Here is a 17417-nt window from a genome sequence, read left to right as displayed (position 1 = left end):
AAGCGCGGGCACAAAGAAAGACACGGCGCCGTACAGGCGGTTCCTGTCGTTGCAGGGACAGCTGAACAGCACCAGGGAGAAGATCTGCTCGCCGCCCGCGGTCGACAGCGCCACCAAAGCCGTCACCAGGCCCACGTTGGCCTTCTTGTTTAGAGTTCTCGCCACGGCTCTGAAATGATCCATGTGTGTTCATGATGTGCCGTTTGCTGCGTGGTGGTTGCAACTTGTGTCTGTGACACTGTTAATCGTCTGGGTTTCCGAGGCTAGTGACACTGCAACTTGACTGATAAGCAAGGGTGGGGATTGAGAAGGGGGGGGGTGGTGTGTGTGTGTGTGTGTCATTAACATTAAATATGGTATCTGTTTTTGCCAAAAATAAACCATTATTAATTAAATGCTATTACTATTAATTTAATTATAATACATCAGCTAAACTTGCACATCGGTCAGGTTGTAATGTTTCCATTTAAAATGGGCAAGTCAACGGGTATAGTGCTTTCCCACTGTTCTCAAAGGGGGTCGCAATAGACAAATTTAAAGGTATATTCAGTGATTTGACTTAATCTAAATATCACTTATTTTTTCTTTTTTTCTGGATAATCCTCCCTACTATAGAGTGTGCTGACCATATAAGGAGTTCCTCCCTGTCCCCAGTGAGCCCCTGGGGTCCCCAGTGAGCCCCTGGGGTAAAAAAACCCTAGTTTCAGTTTTGGTGGCGGGTGGCAAAGCCTTCATCCAATCAGGATGAGAGAGGCCTTCCTCCAATCATGATCGAGTGGGGGCGGGCCTTGGTGCACATGCTGTTGGCCTGTTGCACTTCCCCCCACTGTAGAGCGTGCATGTGCACATTTTGTTACCGGGGCGGACTGGGTGGTATTCCAAATCACTCAAATCACTGAATGCTCCTTTAAAACGAATAAACCCCTAATCTAAACTCAAATTTAAAACGAACAGAATATCGTAAATATAATAATAATCAACAATCACAGCCAACAATCAAAGCAATGGCTGTAAATAATGACGGTACAAGAGTTTCTAACCGTAGTGTAAAGTGAATGAAGGACTCATCTAAGGCCCAAACCACACCAATGATTCGCCATGCAACTCCTTGGAACCAAACTGTTGCGAGCAGTTGCATGAAATGAAACCATTATCCCCAATGGCAGTTGCAAGGAGGTTTATGCCTAATGTGCTGTCCCATGAATTTCATACCATTTGGAGCCCTTGCAGGCTCTCACCCTCAAGCACTTACCAGCTGACGTAAGTCAGTGAGGGTGCAGGGCTTGAGGGCGGACTTTGGAATCGGGCCCACTGTATGCAAGTGACTTGTCTTGATAACATGACGGCATTAAATCGTCCCGTTCATCTGACAGGTGCGAGGGGTTCAAACTCGCAACGACTCGTCCCGAGGCTACGACTCTCCCTCCAGCAGCACCATCAGCAGTGACACCACCACCGGCGGCGGGGGCCGGCCTCCTCCGCCCCCCGTGGCCAGCAAGCCCTCGTTCACCTCCCGCACCCACAGCCAGTCCGTAGAGGACCACCAGGGCCCCCCGGTGGCCAAGGAGGAGGACGACCCGGCAAATCGCTCCTTCATGGGCAAGGTTATTATTATGAAGCACTTGTTTCTTATTGCCTTCTCTGGCGCTCCCCGGTCAAACACAAATTAATTCTGCATACCAAACTGGGGGTCCGTGAAATAAAAAGGTTTGAGAAACACTATTAGTCGTATGATAAGCAAAGATTTGGCCCGAAATTTGGAATGGAATTATATTCCAGAAGTAAGAGACTCATTATTGCGCTGAATGATTGTTATATAAACCTGGAAATTGGGTTCAATATTCAGGAAAAGGTTTGGAAATTACTTTGTAAACATGTATGGGAACTAATTTCTACTCCTAAATAAGTTTATTGCCCATAATGCATTCAGGAAAAGAGCTTTCATCTGACTTCCCGCCCCTTGTTGATACATATTCTTTATTTCAACATTCTTCTTTTTTTCACTTGCTTGCTTTACCATAAAACAAAATTGAAGCATGGTGGACAGGTAATGGAGTACATATTCATGTACATAATAAAAATACATTGATGTGATTGTAATTTTGTTCCCCCCATCATAATGACTTCATGTGGTCATCCGTCACCATGCCGTGTTTTTGTTTAATCGTACATTGTTTTTTTGTTTCATTATTTAAAACCCAATCATTTGTCTAGTTATTTTCACGACATCTGTGTATGGCTTTAGTGTGAACGGCACCATATGTTTTTATTAATAAGCTAAATATGTATGGTTAATTCACTTTTAAGTATTTTACTTGTAAGGTGAAAGCCTTCGAGCAGATGGACCATCTGGCCAGAGCCCAGAGGATGTTGGAGCTACAAGAGGCAGAGAATGCTCGGGTTGGTACTCGAAATAGTACATAAAATAATCGTTAATCGCAATTATTTGTGTGGCAATTAATTGTCAACTTAAATTTGTAATCGTGACAGCATAATTTATACTTTTGTTTTATCTTGTCTTCATGATACTACTATTACTACCACAATACTACTGCATACAACTACATGCTCCCCAAAGTCATACAGTGGGATTAAACATTTCTCGTTCCTTTCCTCTCTCTGTGTGTACAGCTGGAGATAGCTCAGAAGCACCCTGACATCTACGCTGTTCCAATTAAACTGCCAAAGTCCAACCTCAACCGCCCACAGCCAATAGGGTAAGCCCAACATCAACCGCCCACAGCCAATAGGGTAAACCCACCCTATACTGCCCACAGCCAATAGGGTAATAGACATATTAAGGTAGTCGCCTCTTCCGGCTCTGGGGCGTGTGTTCTCGAGAGGGGGCAACATTTTCCCGAGATTCCTTGCGAAGCTTCCGAGAGCGCAACGTAAGTCCCAGAAAACATGCGCTGTGATTGGCCAGTAGTCACTTGAGTGGCAGCGAGAGACATGGAGGAGTCGCATGAGTGACGTCACTTGGGCAGCGACGCAGCGTGCCTTCAGCACTCTTCCTGCGCACTTCCACCCCCTTTTGCACACACATGGCTCCAACGAACTGCAGCTGCCAATGAGGCATTTATTTTTATTTTTTTGTCTCAAGATTTGCCATTGACAATGAAAGGGCCCTTTCATTGTGCCTTTCAGGTCAAATGTCCGCTAAATCTTGTCCCCACACATCTCAATATTTGCCATTGACAATGAACAGAGAAATTATGTCAGAATTCCGCTAAATATGACGTAAATTAAACATCAAAACATTAATGGCCATTGCCATTGAAGGGAAATTTTATGTCATATGATAACGAGCAAATCAGCTAACCAATCATAGACAACAGGCATTCTGATTGGCCAGCATGAGATGATCCATGATGATGTATGATGATAAGAGCTGATAATTCTGCTAGCATAATGTCCGCTAGCATAAATGTCCGCTAGCATAAATTGATGTACGATGACGAGCACCCCTCACGGGTGTGATTTTCTTTTTAATATTCATGGTAAGCCCAACCTCAATGCCCACAGCCAATAGGGTAAGCCCAACCTCAACCGCCCACAGCCAATAGGGTAAGCAGCAGCATGTGACGTCATGCCATTTATTAATTAAACAGTGGTGGAAAGTAACTACCGGTACATACATTTACTTAAGTACAATTTTGAGGTACTTTTACTTAACTGAAGTATTTCCAATTGTTTATATTTTACTTCTACTCCACTACATCTCAGAGGAAATATGGTACTTTTTACACCACTACAATTATTAGAACACTAGTTACTTTGTAGATTTTGATTATTATATATATATTATACATTATTACACATTTTGAACTTGTGTAATGGGACATTCAACCCAATGGGTACTTTCTAAGTTTGGTACTTTAAGTACCAAACTTAAGTCCCTTTTCCACCACTGCCTGCTGTCTTTTAGCTCCAGCTCCAACCCCCCCGAGCCCCAGGTGGCGCCATCCAGGCCGCCGTACGGGGAGAGCAGGGGCTACGCCCGCGACGATAACGACGACGAGGATGAGTACCGCAGGCAGCTGGCTGACCAGACGAAGAGGGGCTACTACAGCCATCAGAAATACAAGGACACGGAGCTGTAGAGCCACTGTCACTACTACACTACAGCTGTAGAGCCACTGTCACTACTACACTACAGCTGTAGACCCACTGTCAATACACTACAGCTGTAGACCCACTGTCACTACACTACAGCTGTAGACCCACTGTCAATACACTACAGCCATCAGAAATACAAGGACACGGAGCTGTAGAGCCACTGTCACTACTACACTACAGCTGTAGACCCACTGTCACTACACTACAGCCAGCACAAATACAAAGACACTGAGCTGTAGACCCACTGTCAATACACTACAGCCAGCACAAATACAAAGACACTGAGCTGTAGAGCCACTGTCACTACTACACTACAGCTGTAGACCCACTGTCACTACACTACAGCTGTAGACCCACTGTCAATACACTACAGCTGTAGACCCACTGTCAATACACTACAGCTGTAGACCCACTGTCAATACACTACAGCCATCAGAAATACAAGGACACGGAGCTGTAGAGCCACTGTCACTACTACACTACAGCTGTAGACCCACTGTCACTACACTACAGCTGTAGACCCACTGTCAATACACTACAGCTGTAGACCCACTGTCAATACACTACAGCTGTAGACCCACTGTCAATACACTACAGCCATCAGAAATACAAGGACACGGAGCTGTAGAGCCACTGTCACTACTACACTACAGCTGTAGACCCACTGTCACTACACTACAGCTGTAGACCCACTGGCACTACACTACAGCCAGCACAAATACAAAGACACTGAGCTGTAGACCCACTGTCAATACACTACAGCCAGCACAAATACAAAGACACTGAGCTGTAGACCCACTGTCAATACACTACAGCCAGCACAAATACAAAGACACTGAGCTGTAGACCCACTGTCAATACACTACAGCCAGCACAAATACAAAGACACTGAGCTGTAGACCCACTGTCAATACACTACAGTCAGCACAAATACAAAGACACTGAGCTGTAGACCCACTGTCACTACACTACAGCCAGCACAAATACAAAGACACTGAGCTTGTAGATCCACTGTCTGTCAGTCTTCCACTGTCTGAAAATGCAGTGGGCTGAAACCCCCTCCTTCATTCTGTCCTATTCCCCCACCTAGTGGCGGCAAAGGGATATTATGGCTTATGTCAGTGTGGTGGCCAAGTTAAACAGTGTCTTCACTTTGATGTTTAAGGCCCATGCATATTCCACTTATAGGTGATAACCTAAAACAAATATCACATTTTAAGGAGATGACCCTTTCACCTAAAAGGTGAGTAGGTTATCAGCTAAAAGTGGAGTATGGGGGCATTAACTCTTTCAAATGTCTGTTGTGTTCCATACTCCCATCTCCTAAATCTAAAAGAAAAAAAAATCGGATAGCTCTTCAAAGGGATTACTTCACATGCAAAGCACATTAGATAACACGTCTTTTATTCCTGTTCACAATGTGTGTGTGTGTGTGTGTGTGTGTGTGTGTGTGTGTGTGTGTGTGTGTGTGTGTGTGTGTGTGTGTGTGTGTGTGTGTGTGTGTGTGTGTGTGTGTGTGTGTGTGTGTGTGTGTGTGTGTGTGTGTGTGTGTGTGTGTGTGCGCGCGCCTGTGTGTGTTGTTCCAAATGTTTTGGAAAAACATCACAAGACTGTAAAGTAGTTTTCTTAAATTTTTCGTATATACCCGTCCTTAATGGCAGAGAGTGTAAGTGTCTGCAATTCCCTTTTGATACAGTATGTTTGATATTTCATGGTGTATATATTCCTCATATCGGGCTTTTGTTACATTATTAGGATACAAACTCGCTCGCAGGGCTTTCCATTACACTTCTAGCAATGCTGTGTCCATTGTGGGCCCAATGACAAATATAGCACCGTTCCAATCATCTTGTTTTTATTTCTTTTGAAGTTTTACTTCTGAAACTTCCCTGCTCTCACTCTTTTAAAACATCATTGTACTTTTAACTGTTCACAGTAAAGTCCGCCAGTTAATTTTTATAATTGATCTACTTGAACGGTTCGGGTTCACCCAATTAGAGGCGGAAGTGCTGCAAAGTGAAAGTCGCTGTGAGAGACTAGTTTATCGACGCTAACGTAACCGTATCGTCGTGAAGCGGATCGGCGGACATATTCTTCAACCATTTCCGGCTGTTCGTACACTTTTGGTGGACTTTTATTCTGACATATTGTCAGATTTGACACAGGCTTGGCAGCGCTTCTGTGTCTAGTGTCAGTGTGCACCTACCGTCCGTCCTAGATAAAATGATTCTATAGTGCATTGAACACATTGCACTGACTGTGCCACGTTGGATCACACTGTAAACAATGGCACACAACTGTACATGTACTTCTTTACATTAGTGTCCTTCCTTTCTGTGCAGTAATCACATTCATGCAAAATCAACTGTTTTATTATTGTACATGTATATGCCTGAGCCCAGGGCTGGGCATTATATCCATATCATAGCCATGTCATTGTACCTTACAACAGGGGTTCTCAACCCGTGGGTCGCGACCCCTCGGGGGGCCACCAAATTATTTTAGGGGGTCCCCAAATTATTTTCAAAAAAAAAAGATTTTTTTTCTTTTTTTTCACGGTTTTTAAAAAATAGCAGACCTACAAGCTCGTAGCGCGCCACTCGGTGGCGCGCTATGAGCTTGTAGATCTGCTATTTTTCAATAGCTAAATTATAACATAATGCTTAAAACACCAAAAGGGGTTCCCGCCCAAAATGCGTTAAGGTTATTGTAGCAGTCAATTTATATTGGGGGGCGGGGCGGGGGTCCCGAGATATTGCCAAAGCATTTCCGGGGGTCCCCGGCCAAAAACGTTGAGAACCCCTGCCTTACAAGATATCCGTCTCGGGTTTTGAATATCGTGATATGGCAAAACGTGTTGTCTTTTCTTGGGTTTAATCATTTAAGCCCTATTTTATACTCTATTAATGCTTTTTAGCTATTTAGAAAAATGTATATTTATATGGTCACAATAAAGCATTATCCGTCACAATATAGATATCAGGGTATATTTGGTCAAATGATGGTGATATTTTCTTTTGTCCATATCGCCCAGCCCTCGCTGAGCATTGCTTCTCCATGTCCATACAGTTGGGTGCCACCGATATTGTCCCTTATCATTTGACCCATTTAGGCCTGACCTCAAAATTTTAAAAAATCCTTCTAAATCCTCCAGTTTTCTGAAATAAATATTTTCACGATTTTTCAAAAATAGCAGACCTACAAGCTCGTAGCGCGCCACTCGGTGGCGCGCTATGAGCTTGTAGATCTGCTATTTTTCAATAGCTAAATTATAACAATGTTTAAAACACCAAAAGGGGTTCCCGCCCAAAATGGGTTAACTGTCCTTTTGCGCAGATCACGCAAACCTCAGCAAAAAGAAAAGGACAATATCGATGGCCTCCAACTGTAAATCTGAATTTATACTCCTTTCACATGATTATGTCGTCTACCAGCTAGGGCTGTCACGATTACAAATCTTAGTTGACGATTCATTGTCTCACATAATTGCGATTGACGATTTGTTTTTTTGAATTGAACATTGGAACGTTGCAATTTTTATTTCCGTTTGCCTTTAGGCTTCGTAATCACGCATTTTTCTTTCCAAAAATGACAAAATAGCGAAAATAGTTGATCTAAACACGTGTTGTAATCTTATAGATGTGCTATTTCTGCTATTTTTTTATTTAAAAAAAATATAAGGACATTTTTCAACATGGAAACGATTGATGATTATGCAAAAATAATTTTGATTATCTCAAATAATTGCGATTAGACGATTATGTCATAATTGTGACAGCCCTACTGCCAACAACTGATTTTAGCTTGGGTATGTGTTCTTGTCCGCAAGCAACACCGATTGCTGGCCGTGTCACGAGGCAAGCAGCACACTTTCTAATGTGCCTTTTTTGCTTACATGACTTTTGAGAGAGAAACGGCATGCGTCCTGGACAGCACTGTTACTACAGGATTCAAATAAAAAAATGGCAAAAGTAGCAGATCGACAAGCTCCAAATTTCGAGCTTGTAGATTGCTACCTTTTATGCTTTTGTGTGACGCTGTATTATGATCAAATAGGACGTTAATTTACACACAAAAAACACACAAAAAGTTAAAATATGGAGATTAGTAGTTTTTGCGATAGCAACAATATACTGTATATAACATTCAATGCACTATGTTTCATGTATGTTGTCTCCCAAGTCCTGACACAGATGTCATTGGAACGATGTCTGAACTTCAGTAAAGATGGTGGCGCATCTAGTGTACAATCTAGTGCGCCATCTGCGTTAAAAAAAACCTTGACCAAAAGAAGTCCAGGATTGTAGCTTTAAATGTGAGGCACTGTACTCGATGTACTTGAAAAGGTTTGATCACATACAGTAAATAGTTGTTTGTCAGGGAGAAACCTCATTTGGCCAAAACTGTTACTTTCCCCTTTCAGGATTAAAAATGTAAAACTTTGTGTAACACGGTAGCATGCTTAAAGCGCCATGATCCTACACACAGTAAAATCCTCCTAATTGATCAATTTGAACCCATAAGGGTTGATATTTTGTATATTGTAAGGCAATAAAAGCTGTTTTATGACGGCGAAGAGACGTCACAGAGGAGGGATGGATTGTGGAACAGGTTCAAGTCATTAAGGTGTCTAGTATTTTGTATTTGTACCTCTCTTTATTAGCTGCTCACAACAGGAGACAATCACATTTGTATTGCATATATATTTGTATGTTGTATACACGGTACGTTCTGTCAGGTCTTTTTCTTCTTCTTTTGTACAAGGTAGAATTGGGAAATATTATGGTACAAGACAATCATGTCAGTTGCTTTATTCCAAATGTATTTAGTACGGTATGTGATGTGTGTAATCTCCCTGACTTGCAGCAATTCTTGTGACTGTTGGGAGTGCTTGTCCCTCTGAAACAAATTCAAATAAAAAAAAAAGTTTTCATTTTTTTTACATTTACATGAGGTTGATTATTAAGATTATATTCTAAAGCAGGGGTTCTCAACGTTTTTGGCCGGGGACCCCCGGAAATGCTTTGGCAATGTCTCGGGACCCCCGCCCAGCCCCCTCCCGACCCCCAATATAAATTGACTGCTACAATAACCTTAAACCATTTTGGGCGGGAACCCCTTTTGGTGTTTTAAGCATTGTTATAATTTAGCTATTGAAAAATAGCAGATCTACAAGCTCATAGCGCGCCACCGAGTGGCGCGCTACGAGCTTGTAGGTCTGCTATTTTTTTTAAATCGTGAAAATATATATTTTTATTTCTTTTTTTTTTAAATAATTTGGGGACCCCCTAAAATAATTTGGCGACCCCCCCCGAGGGGTCGCGACCCATGGGTTGAGAACCCCTGTTCTAAAGCCAAATCATGTCAATGCATGGTGCTTGGGAGTGGGATAATAACACTGAAAGGTCTCAAACTCAATCCGTGGCTGAAAAACCCTGGATGCTGACATGAGTCGGTCGGTCAGTCATTCTCAAACGGCCTCTGAAGTTTAGTTCCACAGGCTCATGATGTTATATCGTCAGTAGTGTAAAGTAACTAAGTACATTTACTTAAGTAGAATTTTTAAGTATTTGTACTTGAGTATTTCCAATTTTCCAGTGCTTTTACTTCTACTCCGCTACAAAACTTTAGTTACTAGTTAAGTTTTAGATTTTTAGTACTAAACATACATTAATCACTTATTAAAGCACTATATATTTTGGCTATTTGAAAATAGCAGATCTACAACCTCACAACGCAATCTGCTATTTTCAAACGATTTTTATACATTTTAAAAACATGGGACATTCAGCATAATGAGTATTTTACTTTTTGTAATTTTTAATTTTTTTACTAAATGTTTATCCCGTGATTTTGTAACCCATTTTTTCACCCAGTGTCAATTATCTAATGTGATCCTGGGCTCTGCACTCCCTCTGCCAACCTGGGGAGAGCAACGGACTGACCTCATGCTTCCTTCAATGCATGAGGAGTCCACGTAGCGCATGGAAGGAAGGAACACGTTATTCCAACCAGTTCCTTTCCCCACCCGCCCCAGCTGACCATGGGGAGGCAGTTTAGAGACCAGGATTACTGCATGGTTTTGTGAGGGTACCTACCTACCCTATAGGGGACACGGGGAGAACATGCAAACTCCACACAGAAAGGCCCTTTTGCCAACCCCACCTAGGGTATGGGCAATGATGACGTGGAGGAGGGAACACGCCCCCAGTGCCACCGTGCTATTGCAGTATTGATACTTTTACTTAAGTAAAGATTATGAGTACTTTTTCCACCACTGAGTATCTTCACTTGCAACGGTTGCCAGGGAATCGGTGGCTGGGTGGTGAAATGCATTTTTGCAAATATCGATTAAATTAAAACACTGTATAAATATAATAGGACGTTGAGTGAACCAAAATCAGCACTTTGCAAAACATCTCTTGAGATTTGATGGGAGGACACCTAACACCACCAGCTAATGAAATACGTACTGAGGCCAATTTATGTTCACATTGGCCCCTTTTCCACCAGGGTTGAACCGGTTCTTAGTCCAGTAGTAGCTTGTTCATATTTTCCTATATAATGCCTCATTTGCACATTTAAATGTACAATTTTGAAAAATCTAAGTGATAAAAAAAAAAAGTACAATTTTGGAAAACTTGTAATACAATAAATCATTGTCTTCGTGTAAGTAACTGGGGAAGTTTCATGGTGATAACTATGAATTACATTTTTACCTATTCACCTCATGTATACAGGTATACTGTAGGTGAAAATAATGTGTGAACTGATAAATATGAAAAAGCTACTCCTGTGGAAGGGTTATCATATATTAATTTACTTATATTGATCCTATAAACATTTAATATAGGTATGGTTTTGCCCACTCAATTCGTAATTAGCGTTCCAATTTTGAGGATCTGGCTTATGGACTATAAACCGGGCCGGTTCCACCCTGGTGGTAATGGGGCCATTGTGAAAATCAAATGGACCGTGGGAGGTTTCAGGGTTTGTTTGGCACGTTTACACATGCACAAAAATGCAGCGCCATCCATCGGTCGCCAAGAGTTCATTTGAGAGGTGGAAATCTATGTACAGTACAAGTAGCCGGCAGACACACCCCAAGAGGCAATTTGTAGGTCCGTTTGTGTTCGATACATTCAATTAATATAACATATAAATAAATAATAAAAAAGTAAAAAATAAATAATGATTATTTACTCCACCACCTAAATATCTCTGCTGTCCGAAAGAAACCACCAAGATTTCAGGAAATGGGGGAAAAAAATTCAACTATCAAGAAGTTAGAAGGGTTTTTGTCAAAGCACTTTTGCGCGCGTGTTCAATAGAGCGTCGCAGTCCCGCCCCCTACCATGGACCAGGAAATGAATCCCAATGCATTATTCCCATAGACATTTCTTAAAGTATTTATTTAAAGACGGTTACGCCGCGGACAAAGCCAACTCGAGTCGTGACAACTCATGACAACACAAACAATATTTTGGACCAAACAAATAATTACAAAGAAGAAAAACAACAAAAAAAGTGTTGTAACCTGCGTTTTTTTCTTCTTTGTAATTATTTGTTTGGTCCAAAATATTGTTTGTGTTGTCATGAGTTGTCACGACTCGAGTTGGCTTTGTCCGCGGCGTAACCGTCTTTAAATAAATACTTTAAGAAATGTCTATGAGAATAATGCATTGGGTTTCATTTCCTGGTCCATGGTAAGGGGCGGGACTGCGACGCTCTATAGCACTGATTTATGAAAATAAGTTAGGTGGTTTCTTCTGAACAGCAATGATATGCACAATATAACTCGCTGTTGTCTTTGGTTATGCATGATGGAATGTGAACACTCCTCCGCCTGGTGAAATGACCTGCATCGTACTGTAGCTCTACCGTACATGTTCACATGATGACAAACTGTACAGATTAAGGCAAGTCAGTGCTGATGAGATCAACGTGTTGAACGCGTGTCGTATCAAACGAGATGCAGAAAATGGGTCATTTTGTGTGTTTCTTTTTCATTTGTTATGGATAAAATGAAACGGGATTCAAACCGCTGTCTTAACCCATTTAGACCTGAGGACGCATCGTTGTCACCCTATAGCTTTTAACCACAGCGCAGCACCGAGTGCTGTGCTATGAGCTTGTAGATCTGCTATTTTAGAAATATTGTGAAAATGTGTGCAAATCTTTGAATATATATTCTTTCACAGGGAACGTTTTTAACTCAAATATTTGCTTCTGGGGGTTCCTGGAGGAACAACATATTTTCAGATGGAGGTCCGCGGCCAAATACTGATATTCTGTGGGTCCTTGACATGAAATAGTTTGAGAACCACTGATATAGAAACATAGGTTTTTCAGAAAACGGTCGTGATTTAGAAGACATTATTTTGTAGAATGTGGTCTCAGGTCTTAACCCATTGATGCCTGGTGCAACCTATACGTTGTTCTACCCTTGATGCCGGCGCTCTCTCTGTGTCTCATCAGCTATTGTTATAATTTAGCTATTGAAAAATAGCAGATCTACAAGCTCATAGCGCGCCACCGAGTGGCGCGCTATGAACTTGTAGGTCTGCTATTTTTGAAAAAACATAACTATTTAAAAAAATAATGAATCAAAATTTGAAGGTTTTCAGAAACCTTATGTCAGGCCCTAGAAGGCGTTCCCAGATTCAGCCTCAGGTATCAATGGGTTAAAGGGTTGAGACACATGGAAGCATTTGTACTATCTGGTAGGTGGGTGAACAGTGAACAGGGAGGCCGCTCAGATGTACACAGGATGTACTATCTGGTAGGTGGGTGAACAGTGAACAGGGAGGCCGCTCAGATGTACTATCATTTGTACTATCTGGTAGGTGGGTGAACAGTGAACAGGGAGGCCGCTCAGATGTACACAGGATGCTCTTGTGCTGTCAGCAGACGGTACATGGCTGCAGGCATGGTCTTCATGTGGATCTGGAGAAAAGGTCATGAAACACAATTAGGGATGCCGCCGATTAATCGATTTTCCAATTAATCATCGGAGTCTCCGAAATCTATATATATTATTCGATTTGGCTGATGGTCACTTTCTGGCATCCCTAGACACAATGATCCAGGCACTGTAAACAGACAACTGACTCCTTGAAGTAGTTTCCCTTAGGCCAGTGGTTTTCAACCAGTGGTGCTTGAGGGGGTTCCAGGTGGTCCCCAGCTAAATGGAGTTGGTAACCAAATGGATCCTTATAGTTGTTTAACACTTCTACAGTCTAAATTAAATGTAGGACATATGACATATGTCACACCAATGCAACTCTGTTTGGTTGCAAGGAGTTGCATGGCGAACCATTAGCGTGGTTTGGGCCTTAACCCATTTAAACCTGAGGCCCATTCTAAAAAAACACCTTCTAAATCCTGACCTAGGTTTTCAGAAAAATACATTTGTTGCTGTATACTGTATAGCAAAGGTACTGTACACACAGAGGTGTTCCCTGTAAAGCACGTATAATTAAGTGAAATGACAAATGGATATCACAGAGGGAATAAATGAAGACCCCAACGGGGAATATATTAACGGAGCCCAAAGGTGGATGCTGGGGTGGGATTGCAAAACGTCTTAGGGCATCAGCAGCAGCACAGACAAGGCTAGGGTTGATCAGGTAGGCGGGGAGATTTTACCAGGTGAAGAGTCCATGTGACTGATCACCTGATCAGGGTTTGGCATCACTGCCTTGAGTTGTCTGTCTGAACTAGCTCTGCAAGCCTCGTATCATTCAGCTAAAATAGTTAGCTCACATAGTACAAGTCTGTCTTAAACTAGAAAGATTTGTTCCAGATATGCTGTAAAAAGTGTGTAACCAGCAGAAAGGAAAAGCAGCAGCCATCTTGGATCTCCATTGGAGTTGAGAAGAACCATTGGTGTAAGTAATTGATGTTTTCCATCATGGCAGTTCAAAGGACAGAGGTTGGAAATGAGTATAGGCCTATGTGACATGTTGGCTATAGGAGTGAGTACAGCCACAGTGGTTCTGGGGTTTGGGTTAGCTGCAATTTGCAACACTAGATTTGTTTATGAAGAAATTCTGTGTTGGTGTTTGGCCAATTTGCACATAAATGCAGGAAGCAGCAGCACAATCCGTTAATAAAAACTCCAACACACACAAAAAATTATCACGGCTCTAACTTTCTTAGCAGAAAGTAACTCATAACATGTCTACGGTGGAGTTTTATTAAATAAACTACAGAATTTGCATATTGAAAGAGGATAATTCAAACTTTCCTTACAGCTGCAATGTTGGTGAGTTTAACGTTGTTTAATACCAGCAGATCACACTTTTCTGTTTGGATGAATGGATTGTCAATGCCGGCTGGTGTTGCAACTCTAGACTGAACCCATTATAAAAAACCTACTGTTGCAAATTGCAGCTAGCGTTTGGGATGTGATTGGGACCAGTGGCTGTGGTAGCGGTTTTCTATGGAGCCCGGCTTTGGGGTTGGCAATGGCATGGATCTCCAATCCAAGTAACACTGTAGTACTATAGGGCTACTTTCTCATGAAATGCAAACCCAATTTCTATGTAAATAATGTACATAGATGAGAACTTTAGTCTGTTACTCAAATGTCGTATTCATTTTACTTGAGCATAACACATTAAGAATAGAATATAGTATACTTTTTTCCTTTCACACAAATGGTCAATCTTTGGCAGAAACTTTTAATGACCATAATTTATCGAGCAAACTGACCTAAATTCAATATTATAAAAACAATGTAAGGGGATGGTCGACACTTTTATTCTATCTACGAGGGTGGATTCTGCCAATGTATTCCAATGGATTTCTTTTTTGGCAGAAATCCGTGAATGGCAGCAAACCGCTGCATTCCCATTGAAATGCATTGGCAGACGGCGCCCTGGCCCCTCATAGGTAGAATAAAAGCGCGGCGTGACCGTGGCTTAAAGCCTGATTTATATTTGTCGCACATTGGCGTCATAACTAGGGTAAAAAAACGTCAATATTATATCCATATCATGATATTAGACTGCATATTGTCTGATTTTGGATATTGTACTATTGTGATATGGCATAAGTGTTCTATAAAAATATAAATCAGATCGGGAAAAATCGGTATTGGCAGATAACTCAAAATCAAAAGATCAGAATCAGATCTTGAGAAAAAACAAACGTGATCCGGACATCCCTAGTCATAACCGCGTGTAGTTTGGCTATTTTGTGAATCTGCCCGCGAGACAAAGCGCTCAACTCAACCAATCATCAATGAATAGTATAACTAGGGCGGTCCTACCTCTCCCACGGCGTTGGACAGAATGTGGACGATCTTCTCGTGGGGCGTGGCCACAACGCTCTGGCTGTTGATCTCTATGATGCGGTGACCCACTCGGACCCCGCCCCTCTCCGCTATCCCTCCTCTCATCAGACTACAGATCTGTGGAGGAACAAACGGCACACTTACTCACTGTAATAAACTACTTCTGTTCTGGTATAGACAAAAGTTACAACGCTCTGTTTATTATATTCCTACATCATTATTATTTGACATTATATTAGTATATTTCAGTATACTCACAATGCCGTTCTGTACGCTGAAGCCCAGCTGGTACCGGAGGTCAGGTCTGCGTATGAGCACCATGGTGACCGGAGGGCAGCGCACGATGTTCAGCTTGATCCTGGCCTGGGATTTCAGACCCTGAGGGGAGGCACACAGTGTCTCCAAATAGTTTTTGTCATATTTTAGTCTAGTTTTAGTCGACTAAATATCATAAGATTACATTTTTTTTGCAATATGAGAAGAGCAGATCTAAAGATCTGCTATTTTCAGAGTGCAAGCACGTGTAAAATAACTTGTGTTTTAGTTCTACTGGATCTCTTCTCCGCTAGTCCCGCCCTAACATTTTAGTCTAGTTTTTATTTGTTGACGAAATTGTCAATATATTTAGTCTTAGTTTATTCATCATAGCTTAGTTTTTTATTTCGTTTTCGTCAGTGAAAAAATCTAATCACACCTGTGTGAAGTGAGGGGCGCTCTTATCATCATTTCCGTCTTCATATATACGGATGTGTCCCCCCGTGGCACAATCGTTATGTGATGCTCACAAACCAATGGCACATCCCCCACCCAATCACGCCGGCCAATCACAATTCGCGTCTTCACTTTCCCGTCTTCACGTTTGTGTTCACACAAACCCGTAAAGCTGGGCATAGGAGGGGCTAACGCCCCTCACAAGTAGCTGACGGGCTAACGCCCCTCACAAGTAGCTGACGAACATTTTTCGTCAAAGTTTGAGCTGACGAAATCAACACTGCAGTGTACAGTACCTTGATGATGCTCTGACAGGTGCCGAGGGGCAGGCCGACCAGGCTGGTCCCGTTGACGGTCATGATCTGGTCTCCGATGTTCAGCCGGCCGGACTTCTCCGCCGGCCCGCCGTGCATCAGGCTGGCGATGATGACTGTGGGAAGGATGGAGCCCCAGCCCGACTCCACGATCACCACTCCCAGCATCTCCCCCTTCTGCTTCTCTATGTAAACCTGCAGGAGTTCACACAAACAGAGACCGACCGGTGGGAGCAGATAGTTGAAACAGAGAACTGATTTAAATGCTTTTTATTGAACAATACGGAATATATGGGTGCTTATACCCGCCCGAGAACTGTAACATCCGTGCCCTGGGGTGAGCACTTTATATTTGAAATCTGAACATTTATTTATGTAAGGGCTGTAAATGCAGAACGTGCGTACTGCGTAGCCTATAGGCTACTTGGCATTTGGTAGCCTACTTGGGTATTCACTAAAACGTGTTCTATAAACATTATTGATGAATTAATGGATTTTTAGCAAAAATTAAAAAAAACTAAAATCAGAGAGCATTATCAAAACCCCCCATGGGTATACAAGAACAAGCATATCAAGACCGTTAATGAGATTAACTTGAGTCAAGCAGACTTGAAGCATACAACTTGAATGCATGTTAACGTTAAAGCCATAGAACATTGAATTAGATTATAGTATGAATCTAGTTTACTTCAGAGCCATGCACTCGAAAAACATTTGGTTTACACATTTAAGCAATACATAACACCAGGGCTCCACCGGGCGTGTCAGCGTCGCGTCTCCGTCACCGTCAGGGAATGTTCCCTTTTTAATCAATGAAGGGTGGCTCCACTGCCCGCGTTGCGTTGCGTTGACGGAGACGCGACACGTGCATTAAAATTGAACCGGTGCGTTTTTTGACGCACGCAACGGAGACGCAACGCGTCCGGTGGAGCCCTGGCGTTAGTCGACAGCTGATTACAGCTCAGGCAAGCGAC

The 17417-nt window shown here is 42.3% G+C and overlaps 3 protein-coding genes across 5 annotated transcripts in view; 1 reads left to right on the top strand and 2 right to left on the bottom strand.

Moving 5' to 3' along the window:
• The window catches only part of tjp2a (tight junction protein 2a (zona occludens 2)), a 75045-nt gene extending 65978 nt beyond the window's left edge, over positions 1 to 9067 (top strand). For 2 of the 3 annotated variants that reach the window (XM_079525093.1, XM_079525091.1), the window contains 4 exons: positions 1374 to 1604; positions 2323 to 2400; positions 2632 to 2717; positions 3929 to 9067. In XM_079525093.1, the coding sequence (XP_079381219.1) occupies positions 1374 to 1604; positions 2323 to 2400; positions 2632 to 2717; positions 3929 to 4103 (570 nt within the window). In that variant the 3' untranslated portion in view covers positions 4104 to 9067. The remainder of the gene's footprint in view (positions 1 to 1373; positions 1605 to 2322; positions 2401 to 2631; positions 2718 to 3928) is intronic. The other variant, XM_079525092.1, reaches the window with a different exon arrangement.
• LOC306940117 (serine/threonine-protein kinase NIM1-like) overlaps positions 1 to 17417 on the bottom strand; it is an 805056-nt gene that overhangs the window by 265115 nt on the left and 522524 nt on the right. The window lies entirely within an intron of this gene.
• Positions 12994 to 17417, bottom strand: part of LOC306939480 (uncharacterized protein) — a gene marked incomplete at both ends in the record, with an annotated part of 18258 nt that continues 13834 nt past the window's right edge. Inside the window, 4 exons of the mRNA XM_079524068.1 lie at positions 12994 to 13065; positions 15395 to 15535; positions 15677 to 15796; positions 16426 to 16638. Of these exons, the coding sequence (XP_079380194.1) occupies positions 12994 to 13065; positions 15395 to 15535; positions 15677 to 15796; positions 16426 to 16638 (546 nt within the window). The remainder of the gene's footprint in view (positions 13066 to 15394; positions 15536 to 15676; positions 15797 to 16425; positions 16639 to 17417) is intronic.

This window comes from Electrona antarctica, assembly GCF_951216825.1.
Source record: "Electrona antarctica genome assembly, chromosome: 16".
Taxonomy (NCBI): Eukaryota; Metazoa; Chordata; class Actinopteri; order Myctophiformes; family Myctophidae; genus Electrona; species Electrona antarctica.
The sequence above is the reverse complement of the archived record's forward strand: the minus strand, read 5'-3'. Positions and strand labels throughout refer to the sequence as shown.